The sequence below is a fragment of the Tyto alba genome, unplaced genomic scaffold (genome assembly GCF_018691265.1).
Source record: "Tyto alba isolate M040663 unplaced genomic scaffold, T.alba_DEE_v4.0 Super-Scaffold_41, whole genome shotgun sequence".
Classification (NCBI taxonomy): Eukaryota; Metazoa; Chordata; class Aves; order Strigiformes; family Tytonidae; genus Tyto; species Tyto alba.
In genome coordinates, this window is record NW_024881317.1 from 16,092,728 (window position 1) to 16,107,700 (window position 14,973).

General features: G+C 35.9%; 1 protein-coding gene across 1 annotated transcript in view; it reads left to right on the forward strand.

Annotated features, from left to right (window-relative positions):
* The first annotated feature begins 423 nt into the window (after positions 1-423).
* LIPC (lipase C, hepatic type) overlaps positions 424-14,973 on the forward strand; it is a 60,664-nt gene continuing 46,114 nt past the window's right edge. Inside the window, exon 1 of the mRNA XM_032990426.1 lies at positions 424-515. Coding sequence (XP_032846317.1) covers positions 434-515 — 82 coding nt within the window. The 5' untranslated portion in view covers positions 424-433. The remainder of the gene's footprint in view (positions 516-14,973) is intronic.

Consider the following 14,973-nt stretch of genomic DNA (forward strand, 5'->3'; position numbering starts at 1 on the left):
CCCTTACTGAGATGTGTCTATGTTAATGAAATATTTAGATTAACCTTCGGCTCTTACAGTTATTTTGCAATATATTCAGACTGAGCTGTTGACCAAACAAATTTGAGCTGGCTACCCATAGCCTTTAGCAGTATTTCAGATAATAAATGCCCTCAAGTCTGCTGTGTTCAGAGCCGAGCACTGTTGAGCAAGGTAGGAGGATCCAGTTCCAAATTATTTCTGCCATAGGTGGCATAAAATAAAAAAGAAGAGGTTGGAAACAGGAAAATTCCATTTTCACTTCCATAAAAGGAAATACTGGAGCAGTAGACAGGAGAATTCAAGGTTAATGATTAACAGGCAAAGAATCTCTTGCCAAGCATTGATAATTCTCCTTTCCCCATCTCTTGGCAGAGTTTAGCAGTGCATTCCCCAACTCTAAGAGAAAGAAGAAATGAAAAGTTTACAACTTCTCTCAGTTTTGTTGCTTTCTTGTATCATCACGTCAGCAAACACATATGGAGGAAAGAAAAAAGGTAATATTCTATCAAACATAAAGAGTGATCATGAACTTTTTTTTTAAATGTTTATGCTATAAAAATTAAGTAGTATTGACTGTCTAGTCATCAACATGTTGGGGCTTGGGGATTTTTTGTGTGTTATGTTCCCTTAAAGTATGGAATTTATAACTGTCTGTGTGCATTGGAAAATATAGTTTGTAGATTTGTAATTACAACAAACATTTCTCAGTGAAAATCTATACATTCTGAGACTATAGACTTAAGATAATCTGACCTTTAACAAAACTGCTTCAGCTAATTTAAAAATGTATTAGTTTATACAAAATATATACTGAACTGATATCACTTATAATCTTTTCAGGCTAGAAGTAATCTATGACATAGATTCAGTCTCTGACTATAAATAAAAATTTCTAGCTATCTGACAATGCTTAAGCTTTCATTTTCTGAGTTGCCTAATGTAGACTGCCTTTCACCTGAAGTGTGACAAGTATCTTTGAGTGAGATACCTCTGCAGGATGTTTTGTAGAGAAGTACTGTGGAGGATCTTTATAATTTACATGGTTATACAATCATTTTTTATGCATTTGTGACACTGCACATTATGTCAGTATCTGTGCGACTTGAGTATGACAGTGGATCACACAACTGCATTTCTTAAAACCTCTAATGTGATTGACAAAGATAATTCCATGTTTGCCTTCATCATTGAGCCATAGATAGCAAGCATTAGTTTTCCTTCTTATCTAACTGCATTCCTAATGTGGAGGGAATAAATTCAGCTTTCTCCTTAGCTGGAAATAAAACAAGATATGCACATTCACGGAAGTATGGCCTCTTTCTGTAGCTGTGCTTTGCATTTATGTTAATTTGCATTAACAGTTTTAGAAACCATTTGCTATAAAAACACTTTATATGTAAAAGGCACAGTGATTTCAATCTACAGGAGGCAGGACCACCTTTCTTTGATTTTACACATTAAACTTCCCCTTGGGTTCCATTTTAAACAATTAAAATCCTTGAATTAAAACAGAATGATTAATTCCATAATTTGGCCTGGCTTACCAGGCAGCAAGGCCTGCATATCCTTAACAGTCACTGAAACTCAGCAAGCTATTTAGAAACCTTAATCAAATTCTGTATTTTTGAGAGAAACAAAAATCAGAGCACTAACTTCAGGCTGAGGCTTCTCACGTCATCTTTGCTCAGGTCTCTTCAGACTCCACTGTGTGCTTAAACTTTAGTTCACCTTAGATACAAACACACAAGGCCAAGAGAGGAAGTCACTGCACCCCCATTCTTTCACAGTCACAGTTCTTGACTTATGCCAGCTCACATTCTCCTACCCCCACTCTCTGTGGCACCATTTATAGCAAGGTCAGTCACTTCACTCTCTACATCCCCCTTTCCCCTCATGACCTAGTACTCCTATGTCAAAGGACATCATTTGTTTGCTCATTACTGCTGCAGTTTAAAACCTTGCTTGTGGGCCAGAGAAGACAGGTCATATGTCATATTAGCACTAGCAGATATGCCTAAATTCATAGCATGTTGAAGTGGGAGACTGATTTAAGAAGCAGAGCAGGTACATTTCTAAAAAATGCAAAAAAATCTACTGTGTTTTCTTCTATAGGCTATCCTCAGCATAACTAGATCTGCTACAGGGTTAAAGGCCTGGTATTATGTCCATTATGTTGAACTCAGATCCTCACCTCCTGTCAGTTTTACATCAGTGCAACTCTAATTCCAACTATCCATTTTCATTTACATGTATTTCTGCACCTTTCACTCTCTCTTGTTTTTCTTCCCCGATCCTGCCTTAGGCACATCAATTTTTGTCCAGAAGATAACATCATTCTCCATTCTCAAACCTTTGCCTTATCTCAGTTACCATTTGATTTGTCAGTATAGCTCAACTAGTTCTGACTTTCCTCAAATCAGCTCCAGTGTGTTGGCCACACCAAGTAAACTCAAGGAGTCTTTTTCCTAATTTAACTTCTTTCTCATTGAGGCAAATACATTTGCCACAATGGCGTATGCAAATGGCAGTAAAGCATTAATCCTCACTAAGGAAGGGCAGTGAAGTTTTTAGCCCTACATGAGATGCCTTTTAACACTGTCAAATGGAGACAGTTTTCAGTATATATTTTACCTGAATATCCTTATACCTTGGGGCTTGCTTGTTTTTGCTTTAGCAGGAACTGCAGCAATGAACAGTATGACCATAAAGAGCTGCCAAGCCTACTCAAAGCTGAGTGTCTGGCATGTAATTTTAGCACAAGCAATTGCCTATAAGGGAACCATCCTCTAAAAGAGCAATCACTGTGTAAAAGTCCTGCTCATTTATTTGTACCCAGCAAATAACTCTCTGCTTCTATTTTTTCTGTATCATTCTATCTACCTACACAGTAAAAGAAATTACATTACTTAAAGAAGAATTTATAGGAATTAGACTGCAGCAGGTAAATCACTGTAGATAGATGTATGTAAATCCTTTTGTTCAAGTTATGTACATAAATACATATTATAGGTTCTTATTTTATACTTAATTATGTAGAATAAGATGGACTGCATTACCAAGCAAACACAACATCACATTTAAAACACACACAGAGGTTATTCTTAAAAAGCCACACAGTGTTTCTGAAATGTCATGATTTTCTCTTATATTTATCTAGCATGAAATAAGTCTGGTGTTTTTTTGGAAAAAGTTCATTATATAAAAGCAGCATCCCAGAAAAAGACCGGAAATAAACACCGAAAAGTAACATTCCTGAAGCTGATCTTGATGATGCTTTTTTGATTTTTGAAGATGATTCTTTCTAAAAGAATGTGAAAAATACTTAAACTTAAGCTTTTATTTATGTTGATTCTTCTCCTGGAAACATAAAATTAGGTGGGAATATATTACATTATTCCACTTCATTGTGTAGAGCAGAATTATACAGTAGTTGACATGAAAATGCATATTGCCGAGGTAACAATTTTTACTTGACAGTCTTGCAGCTGGCAGTTGAGCTGGAATTGTTTTGCTCAAAAGAGAAAGTAACATCTTAGTTGTTGTCCAATACTGCTATGCTTTAAGTATTACAGTGCTAACACCTTAAGATTATAACAAAGATCATGGGAATAGATTATACAGAAATTTGAATAGCTGGGTTTTTTATTCCCAGATCATATTATGGAAGCATAAAAGATGTGTTTGGTATATGAAATCCTCCAAAGTCTAGATAAAGTTCCTCAAAATGCAGTGTACATGGAGTATACAATATCAGATCTGAAAAACTAACAAAATAATTTCTATCTAAATCTGAAAAACTATTAGAGATACAAGAAACATAGAAGATTCAAAAGCAATTTAAACTGCAGAGGTAGAGAACGAAAGTCTCTTAAAATGATGAGATGGTTAGCTTTGACATTGAAGGTGAGTATCACTTTTACTATCTAACATTTCTTGAAAGTCTATAATAAATACTAAAAATGTAGAGAAGGCCTTCCTTTTAACTCCTTGAAGCATACGCAGTGTAATAATAATCTTTGCCTTACCTTTCCATTAATTCTGTGTGATTTGGGTTTATACTAAATGACAGATGAACACAGACTAGGATATCATAGGATACTAGTAATCTGTCATAAGATACTAGTAATCCAGAATTACTTTTAGTTTGAGAGAAAATTATAATTTTCCATCATAGACAGAAAGCTAAGAGCAAACTCAATTCCTTTCAAGAGACAGAATGGCACAGTAATCTGTTCCTGCAATTGAAACTCCTTAGCTAAAATGTCCAACTACAAGTTCCAACTCAACTGGAACACACTCTGCCTTCCATTCTCCTCAAGTAAACAAATTAAGTATCTCATAAGCTGTGCACTACTTACAAATCACGGTTTGCTGAGTGGCTGAATTTAAGATGAGTACTTCCATGAGCAGCAGAAATAAGTAAGTTTCGTTTCCAGTCACTTAGATCCTAGGTATCCTAAACTCCTCATGTCCTAAACTCCAGATGTGCTTCCATGTCATTCCTGTCCCAAGTCTCTCAGTTCCTTCTCCCCATCTCTACAGCATGCCTATATTCCTAAATTACCCCATGACTTAGTGCCCCCCATGGTACCCGTGGATGTCCCAGAATAGTCTAGCTTCCTTGTGTACCTTACACAACCCTTGATAGGACCCTCTTCAGTCTGAGGTCCACTCCAATGGTCTCTCTCCCTCGTCCTGCACTACTTTCACCTCCTCTCTCTGTCTGCTACCTAGTCTTTTTTTTCCTTGTTGTGCACGCAAACTGTGACTGTTTCAGGGGTATGCTTGTATCCATTGCCTAGCTAGCGCAGACAGACTCATGGATCAGATAGTGACTAGCCCAGGGCTGCCTGACTGCACCAGCTGGGAAGCTACTACTCTCCTGTGTTTGCTATCAGTGCTCAGACATGATCAAATTTCATGACAAAATGGTTTGAGCTAATCACATCCACAATGAATTGAAGTCAAGCACAAGCTATTCCTCTCTGAGTTTCCCTGACTGATGAGCAGTTGGTTGTCTCCAAATGACAGCCAGAGTGCAAGGTAATAGCTAAGCTTCATGGACAAGCAAGGTGCTAGAATTAAATGTTTACTTGAACCCTATGTTAATGCAATAGCAAATATGTTGCTACAAGAGTGTCTCTTCTCTGTCTAACTGTTGATCTTCAGAAAACATGTAGGAATTTAATATTTGATACCTCTGTCTATAAAGTTGAATTTAAACTGGATCAAAAAATTACCAAAGAGAACGATTGTCTTTCTCTCCTTCATATACACAAATATACCATGATTACAGCATATAGAAACAAGACTAAAAAATATTAATATTTCTAATTTACTTCATTGTGGTTTGTGCATCACCACTGACCTTGAAATTCAGATCACTCCTAGTTAGGATCATATAAACAAGGATTCAGGAGCTAAATTTTACGACATACCAAATATTGGTCCAAGAAGTCCTGGAAGTTGAAAGTTCAGATGTTAGGGTATTAACCAGTTATGCTAATAATCTATGTTATGCTATTAGGAAGAAAAGTTCTACAAATGTAATTGCTGCCATTTTCTGAGTGGCTGTGTTTCACAAATACTGTGTGTGTCCACAGCATTTGCAATGCTCTCAGGAGTCTTAGACTTCTACCAGAATTTCTATCATTGAAATCTGTGGTTCTTCCTTTTGGCACATGGAAAAATCTACAAATATAATGTCAGACACACGGTTTCACCACAGAGTCCAAAATACAACTGTATTCTAATTGAAGACCCTTTGCTTTTTCCCATGAAAAGACACAATAATGGGAACTCGATCAACAAAGGAACTATCCATGCATGAAACAAGTTTCAAAGTTCTACTAATGCAAGTGACTGAACATCTTAATGAGGAGCTTAAATTCACCAGAGGATTGTCACTTAGGCATCACATTCTTCTGACTACTACTGTATGAATAGTGATTGAACTCACATGACACTTGAGAAACTTGAACATACAAACCATTTCTTGATAATGTGGCAGTGCAATCTAATTGTTTAGCTGATTTTTTTCCTTTTTCTCTCAAACTAGAGAAGTTATAGATTTTTTTAAAACACATATATATAGTTTTAATTGGAAATAACTATCAATAAAAACATTAATTATTAAAGAGAACATTTTCTTTTCTTATTATTTTGTGGTTCACTTTAAGTTTATATTGCACATTTCCCTGTGGAAAACATAGTTATGCCCAACCCCATGCAGAGCTTCAGGGTTAATAAAAGATTGCATCAACAGCAGTGCAACATTGATGATGTAGCTCATAACAGCATATGGTCACCGAGGGTGGCCTTAGCACAGTGACCTTTTTTCCTATAGGTTAGCTAGAGCTAAGAGACCGTTTGCTGAAGCTAAGTTGGACTCCTTACACAGTGGAATAGCTTGTCAGCAGGCGGATGGGCCAGCAGCCACTTCCAAGCAACATGATGAAGATTTCCTGGCAACATAAGCAATAACTGGCAAAAGAGACAGAAGGGACCATCTATCTGCACAGGCCAAGACTGGGTGATAAAGTTCACTGCTTTGGCAATAGGCCAAATGTGAATTACAGTTCTTGAAAAAAAAAAAAAAAAAAAAAGAAGTAATGTCTAAGTTCTGAGTAAAAAAATTACCGCTTTCACACTTTGTAACCTTCCTCCTAGAAAAATGTACTGGTTTCTAAGTTATAACACTACGACATCTTTCTTGCTTGTTCTTTTTAATTTTTAAAAAATTGTTACAATTACTAATATTCCCAGGGAGCATTAACTGCACAGGATTGTACATCCTTACACATACCTGTTATGATCAGCCAATGAAAGCTTTTGCTGGTGCGGAAAAGCTTCGAATACAACGTGGTTGCTTCATGGTTGTGGAAATGGGGTTGCCCAAAAATACAGACATTCTCCTGCCCTCTCTGATTTTCTTGCCCAGTCCAGTAAAATCCATTTCAATCTTTTACCAACAATACTGTTTATATTTGGGCTCCTACTTGACCTCTGGACTTCATGGTGTTGCTCCAAGTGCAACAAATAGCTATCAGGTAAATAAGGGAATGACAACGAAGAAATCTGGAACTATTGAATATGAGTGGAGAAGGTGTTTAAGCACATATTGCTCTCTGGAATAAAACCAGCCTGTCTCATCTGAAAGACCACTTTTTATTGGTGAAACTCTAAAAATTTCTTCTATTTTGAAATATTTGATCCAAATATCAAATTGTCTCATTTTGCATATTGCTTTACTCAGTAAGTGAAACTGATGGAGACAACTTACAGAGGAAGGTCCCAAGCCATGGAGGAGATGATGATAGAGCAGGTCCAAGGACAAAAAGAAAAACATACACATATGTTTGATCTTGCTTTGCCTCTGGAGTTGACAAACTCCCATAAAATTCTGCTACAGTGGCATGTTTTCCCATATCTTAATGCTAAACTTGTAAAGAAAGATATAGAAATGCTGCTGAGATTAAATTTTTTTATTTTAAAATCTTGTGTATATTAAATCACTTGTGGCTCTAGTCTGAAAATAATCTGTAGTATCTGACTGAAGGATTTTATTCAGTCTTTCAAGCACCACTCTTCTCCCTGGCAGCAACAATGGGTCATAAGGGATGTTGCAGGACATCAGTTAAGGTTCGACTCCATGTTTGCCAATCTGCATTTCCAAAAGCCACTCACATTATGGATTCTGTCAAATTGGGGTGGGAGGGGCGTGTATGTTCCTTAGCTATACCAATAAAAAACTATACCAAAAAAATACATTCTGATTTATTTACTAGGCGATTCATTGTCTAATTAATTTATTGTCCAAGCAGTTGTCATGACTGCATCCTAAAACCTGTCCAGAACTGACCTTTTATGGGAATTCTATGAGTTATTATAAAAATACTAATAATTAAATTTTACAGGCTTTCACACAAAAAACATGTTAAGAGATTATATTTATGATTTAAAAGAGTAGTATTTTGATTATTTTCTGTGTTGTGGTGAAATAGAATTGCTAATTTTCACAGTGTCAGTGTTTCTAAGGAATGCAATGGAGATTCTTAACTGAAGCAAATGGACAAAACTTACAATCTTTGATCCAGATCCCAAAATATACAGTTATGCTGTTTACTATTTTAATCTCCATAAATCATAGCTCAGATTAAGCAGCAATGGGAAGGACTGCTGACTACACTGTATTCTTCTATCTGGAATTTTAGGTAGCAGAAAAGAACGCAATTACCACATTGGTTCTTAGAGAATAAAAATAAAAGCAGGAGTGTGACATATTATTCCATCCAAGAGGAATCTCTGCATCTCCCTTCTCCCAAACCCATCTCTGGAATTTTAGTAAATTCATAGGATTTGCACTTTGGATTTCTTTGGGTTTTCTCTTATGATTCTGTTCCCTTGTATCTTTCTAGTCCAGATTAGGAAGATTGTATATATCCGTAAAAGATTTTCACCTTTACAAAACATTAAGTGCTAATCAATTAATTCCATTGTGAATATCTGCATGGCCTTAAGATGCACCTCGTCATTCATTTAAATGAAATGTTGCTTCTCCTGAATACCATCAAATAGCTGATATTTATGGACCCACCAGAAACATTTAAGGTATTAGTTATTTTCCATCTATGAAGTTTCAATGTTAGTCTTAAACTGGCTAAAAATTTAAAAAAAAAAAAAAAAAAAAGTCACTTCTGGCTTTAGATACTTTGAAGAGGATAACCCTGATGTGCAGAAGGGAACCGAATTCTCAGACAACTGAGAATTACACTGAATCTCTGAGCTCAGAAGGTATGCATCAGATCAGCATTTACCACTCTTTAGACAGTCTGGACCAAGTCCAGAGTAATCTGAGCAAATGAGTCTTGGGCCTTTAACAAGTGATTGAAGATTTCTTTTAAAGTTACTCAGTAATCTACTGAGTAACTTTAAATTAAATCTAATTTAAGCAACAATTCAGCTACTGACTACCTATTTTTGTTTTTCAAAGTAAACACGGCCACACAGCTTAACTATTGTACTACAGAACTCTCTGGATCCCTAAAATTTCCACATGGAATATTGTGTGTTTCAGATATTACTTTATGTTAGTAAAATATTCTTTGATTTTAGCTTAAGTAAAACTAATTACGATTGAAATTATTCTAAGTAAAATTGATTTTTATTCAGGTTAGTAGATTTCCCCATGGATTTTCTGTGAACTGACACTGCCTGGAAATTTCTACCTTGTTTGTATATCATACACTCTTGGATGGCATGGGTAGCTGGAAAATGTAGTAAGCCAACATTTTCCCTTTTGCTGTGCAGCAAGTTAGTCCCTCAGTCCATAACTGTGTTCCGGAGCAGGCTTAATCGACCAGAGTAAGGCAATCAAATGTGAATATTCTTAGCTCTTTGATTTTTAGAATGCCCTTTAATCCAAAATGAGACTAAGGACATGAGTTATGTCAAATTAAGAATCTAGCAGAAAATCAAATATTCATATTAATAGAAGGGGTGACATTCCACATCTGTCCAGCTCTGGGGAAAATCAAGGCCTCAAATGCTAGATTTTTGTGTTTTGTACTTAACCAGTGTTCAGTGATGGCAGATGTTTTAAAGTCAAAGGGAAAGACTGTAGTTCATTACACAAGTAGTGACATAAACATCTTAAGCAGCCCTTGCCTCAGGTGACTGTTGCAGGTATTTCATAAACCTCTCCATTGTGCCAGTATAGCTGCTTATAACAAAACAGCTTGGAAACTGATACAGTTGAAAAATAATCCTAATTTTTCCTGGTGATCCTACTTTTTAGATGGTTCCGCTCCCTGATCTTGTCCACTGTGCAACTAATCGACCAGCTGTGCTGGGACAATGATGGGGACTACAAGAGATCAGGAATGAATGGGTGGCAGTGAGATGGGGAAGAAGTCTGCTTAGAGTTGCTCAGGTGGCAGTGAAGCCACAATAAACATGCAGTCTATTTTATCAGGCTGCCCATTATCTAATTTAGAAATAGCAACATTTAAAAAAAAAAAAAAAACAAAACAATATACAGTTTACAAAGTAGTAAGCAGTAGTATATAGTAATATTGGAGCTGACAAAACAGTGGAAGACATTTTTCACATTCATCCCAGGCATGCTAGTTTATTGATTTTTCTGAAAATTCCTCTCAAATCCAACAGTGATCAGATTCTGATGTCATTTATGTCATTAAAACTTTGGGGTAATCCCTGCAGTTGAATCCCTGCAAGTAATCCCCTGCTGTGAAGCATTTTCCACTGATTCTTGCGTAGGAGAAAAAAGAACTTAACTTTTGCTTTTCTGTCTATGACTACAGTGATTTTATTTATAATTCCTGGCTCTATTTGAATGTTAAGGACTCTTTCCCCCCTCTAATTTGATCGTTTTCCAAAAATCACTTAAGCAAAAGAAAGAGAAGTCAGAAAAAACCTAGTTTATCTTTCCAATAACAGCTCAAAAAATACTGTATTTTTTTTTCTGTCTAGAGTTAATAATATTTACATTGAAAAGCTCTAGGGCAATCTCATTGAAGATACAATTGTTTTCTGCACCTATTAGCCAGGTAAAATAAAAATATCATACCTCAGAGCTTTTTGGGTACTTGCTCAAATTAAAGTTTTCATTTCCCTCAGACTGTCTGTACATATTTCAGCAAACTAACCATAGAAAAAGTACCAAAATTAGAAAGAAGAGGTTTAATTATGAACAATCCAATTCCTGTTCTAATTGCTTTCCTATTATTATTTCTGGTTTTAACAAGGCTATTTAGCCTACAAGAGAAATCACTCTAATAATGGAATTCTGATGTGTTATTTTTGAGAGATCTCTTTGCTTTTTTTCTTCTCGATTCCTCAACACCACCCACTTCTCTTTCATGCATACACAAGCACTCACTTAGTTAATTGTGTGTGATCACTAAACAGAGAAATGTGAAGCCATCAGCGTCCCTAATCAGACACATGTACAGAAACAAAATCTTGGTCCTCCAAGGACAGGGTAATTTCTGTCAGACGTTTCAAAGCCAAGGCAGGTCACTGAAGTTATTATTAGCTCTAATTAGCACTCCCACAAGCTGTTGAATCCTTTACCTGCAGCCAAAGGGCACTCAATATACTCAATATGGTGCAGAATTTGCTAACATCTTTGAAAGAATCAGAGAAATAGATCCTCTTTAGAAACACAGGTCTTGCATGTGAATAGGCTTTTGGTAAAATTATGTCTGATCCATGTACCAAATGATCTATAGAAGCAGAGATACAATGAAACTGTTCCAAAACAAAGGAATTCTACAAATGTCTAAACAGAATCTTAATGAGGAAAGGAAGACATCTGGTTTTACTTATTATAGTGGTGCTATATTTCAAACTTTCTAGCAGGTTATAGACCAATAGTTCATACCCCATCTCAGTTACAACACTGTTCTTTTAAGTTAGAGTTTTATGTAGGAATTGGAAGACAAGTCTGTATGAAAACTGAATTTTTCCCCTTGTGAGAAGCACCCCCCTTGAGAATTAGAGAGCTCTGAACTGAATCACAAAGCTGCAAATAAAATACCGACCCTAATTGTGAAATTGGCTAAGAACTGTTGAAAGCCCAGTAAGCCATCACTTTTGTATGTTAGGCACAATTCTAACAAAGTGCCATAACAAGGAAACCTGGCAATAGTTCTCATTAGTAAAAAGTACCACTACAGAGAAGTAAAAGGATTTATTTGAAATAGGGGAGAAAGAAAATGTGTCTAAATCAGCTATTTTGGCTCTACAAATTAATCCACAGTATGACCTTTAGTCTACAGATAAATTTTATACAAGAAAACAGAGATAAATTTTATATAAGCAAAATTGTAACAGGAGTCAAAAAGTAACATATTATAAAAAGTAAAACTAATAAAATATTTATTGTAGAAGCTAATATGTAGAAGCCTGGCACTTAAAGGATTCACCTCCAAAAATAAGCCACTATCCTCTATGACAAGAAGTTGGAAACAATGAAAAGTCTTAAAAGGTACAGGCAAGATGTGCCTCCAACTACCTATCTGTGCAAAAGTGAAAAACAGAGAGTAAGAATCACAGAATAAACACTGCTACGTTTGCAACAATTCAAGGCCCAGCTCAGTGCAGCTAGATAAGTGGCAGCTCTTTATTAGCTGGATGCACAACCCACCAGCTGAGAGCTAACAGCTAGCATCAAGATTGGGGGTTGTCTGTGTCACTCCGAGCTACATTCAAGTTTGTGTCTGTCACTGAGAGGCTGCAACTTCACCACAAGCTCCATTTGGCAATGCGCTCTCGTATTTTATGCATTTTCATTCAGCCAAATGTCAAATCACAGAGCTAGCAATAAGGACCTGAGGATATACATCAGTCTCTTCCATGTGATGTATCACATCATATTTTGTGGTTGCAATGGTCAGCCAGCCCGAAACCAGGACAGCCACCCTTAAAGTACCACTCAAAATTTTGAAGAACAACTCCACAACTCCAAAGTAATATTTATGGTCACAAATTGAGCATGATCAGTATTATGCTTTAAATTAGACACCAAAAAACCCCAAGCTTCTATTAGATAATATTAGACAGTATTCAGTGCCAAGACTGGAACCTATCTCTTCAGCCTCTTGGTCTCATTCTTGAAGCCATTTTCTTTGTTACCTTGCAGACAGCAGTGTATTTCCTCTAAAACTAATATACAAATAGCATCAAAATTCTGGCCTTCACTCCCTCAGTAATAGCACCATTAGGAAGATGAATCAAGGTCACTGCTTTTTTGTGATATCCGCTTTTTGAAAAGGAAGTGCAACAAACTGAGATGAGACACTAGATGCTGATGAAGTCTCTGTCATTTTCTGTAATTTGCAATAATGCACACTAGTAGAATTTTCATTATTTAGACAGTTGATTTTCTGACACCAGGGCACAGCTACAAGGTATATTTCTGGGAATGCAAAAATTACATGATCTATTTCTTTTAGTATCATGCCATCAGCTGAAGGGTGAAATAATTGCCTGGAAGGGCACTGAGTTATGTCATTCTGCTAAACTAATATGGACAATGGAAATTCTGGAACTAATTCTCTAGACATCTAATGAAAATCAAGCCTTTTAAGCACTATGATAGAAATTAATGTCAAATATATTGGGAACGCTTTCCTTCGTGGATGCAATAAGACAAGCCTCTCTACAGGAACAAGCATTGCTGACTCATATTAAACTCTTCAGAAAGGAAAAGAACAGAATTTTCTGATTGTGATGAGTCTAACATATTTGGCTCATTGGCATGTCATTTATAAGGTTACAAAGTTAAGTAAAGGTTGTCAAGCACTGATAGTATAATAGGACCCTGGGATGCCTTAGATGTGCATTTAGAGGTTCCATTTACCAAATGAATAGGAGTTGGACAGAATCAAAGAATGAGGATGGTGATTATTTTAGGAGACATTATATATGGTTTTCAACTGGTGTTTCAACAAAAACACTGAGCAAAATTAGAGAATTGAAAAATACCTAAGAAATCTCCCTTTTTGTTAATGTTACATGGGAGATCATGATTCTGGTATCTTGAGACTAGAAGGCATGCATACTATTCTGTTCACTGAACAACTTTAAAATGAAAGTAAACAAATGTATAGTGCATATTTATAAGTAAACAAAACTCATATAAGTCGTATATGAGCATTGATAACTATTTCACTCACAATTTAGCTTATTAAGGATTATTCACACTATCTCTAAATCACTTTCACTAAGAGAGCCATATGTTGCTGTTACATCTTTGAACTTCTTTCATACTTTTAGCATATATCAATTCAAATGTTTAAGGCATTAGATATACTTTAAAACAAGAGCTGTTAGCTCAGAGGAGGAATCTGACCCCATAAGAAACTGCTTTGGCTTACTCTGATATTTGTCTGACATTTCCAGTCAGTCAGTACATCTCATGGTTAACCTGGAGGGTCAGCATAGGAAAGGCATGAAAATTCCAGGATTATTAAGTATATACAGAACAAACAACTATAGAGTTTCAGACTTCGCTTTTCACACTAAATCTCTAATGTTGAGCTATCTAACCATCTTGAATTCTTTATCATCTATGAAGAAATGAAGAAAACAATGCTGAGGTAGCTATATTTTAAATAATGCTTTAAATATCTGTCTTTACCAAAACTGTAATCGAAGAACATAATCTTTTCTGCTCTTAGCAAAGTTTTCTATCAGAAAAATATTTTTTCCCTTTTTCATCAATTTTTAAACATACTGTGATCTACCATGCATCGCTTACATATGGACCACCACACAAAGTGATTACATTGATCACTATCCACTCATCATGGAATAAGGTGGTAAACAGGACTATAAAGGGCAATAATTGCTTGTAGTTTCCACTATTACTAAACACAACATTCCAAATGCCTAACTTTTTTAAAACAATAATAATGGTTCTCTCTGTTCACTTTTAGTTTACTTATTAGGATTCATACAAACATGAAATGCTTCATAAAATAGCACAATCTTTTCTTAACAAGGTATTATTTTTATAGTCAGGGCAAGAGTGTTCAAGAGCAGCAGATAAAATGTTACATAAAAGCCTAAAATGTATTATTCTTATGTGATCACTCAGGTTCCCTTGATCTGCTCAAGCCCAATGATTCTTGACGATTTGCTCCATTCCATAAAAATCACATTTATCCAAACCTCAGTGAACTCCCTGTTTCTGTCAGGTTTGTTCCTGGAAGGAAAAAATCCAGTCAAGGGACAAAAAGAGATTTGTTCAACAGGTTTAAATTTAGTTTTTGTAAAAATATAGGCATTTCCCACAGTCTCCAGTCCTGACCACTAAGGCAGACAACAGAAAGGCACTTCCCGAACATATCAGTATGTGAAAATTAAGCTCCTGGAATCAGGCTATGCTCTTGATATCCCCACCAAGTTCTTAAATAATAGAAATGA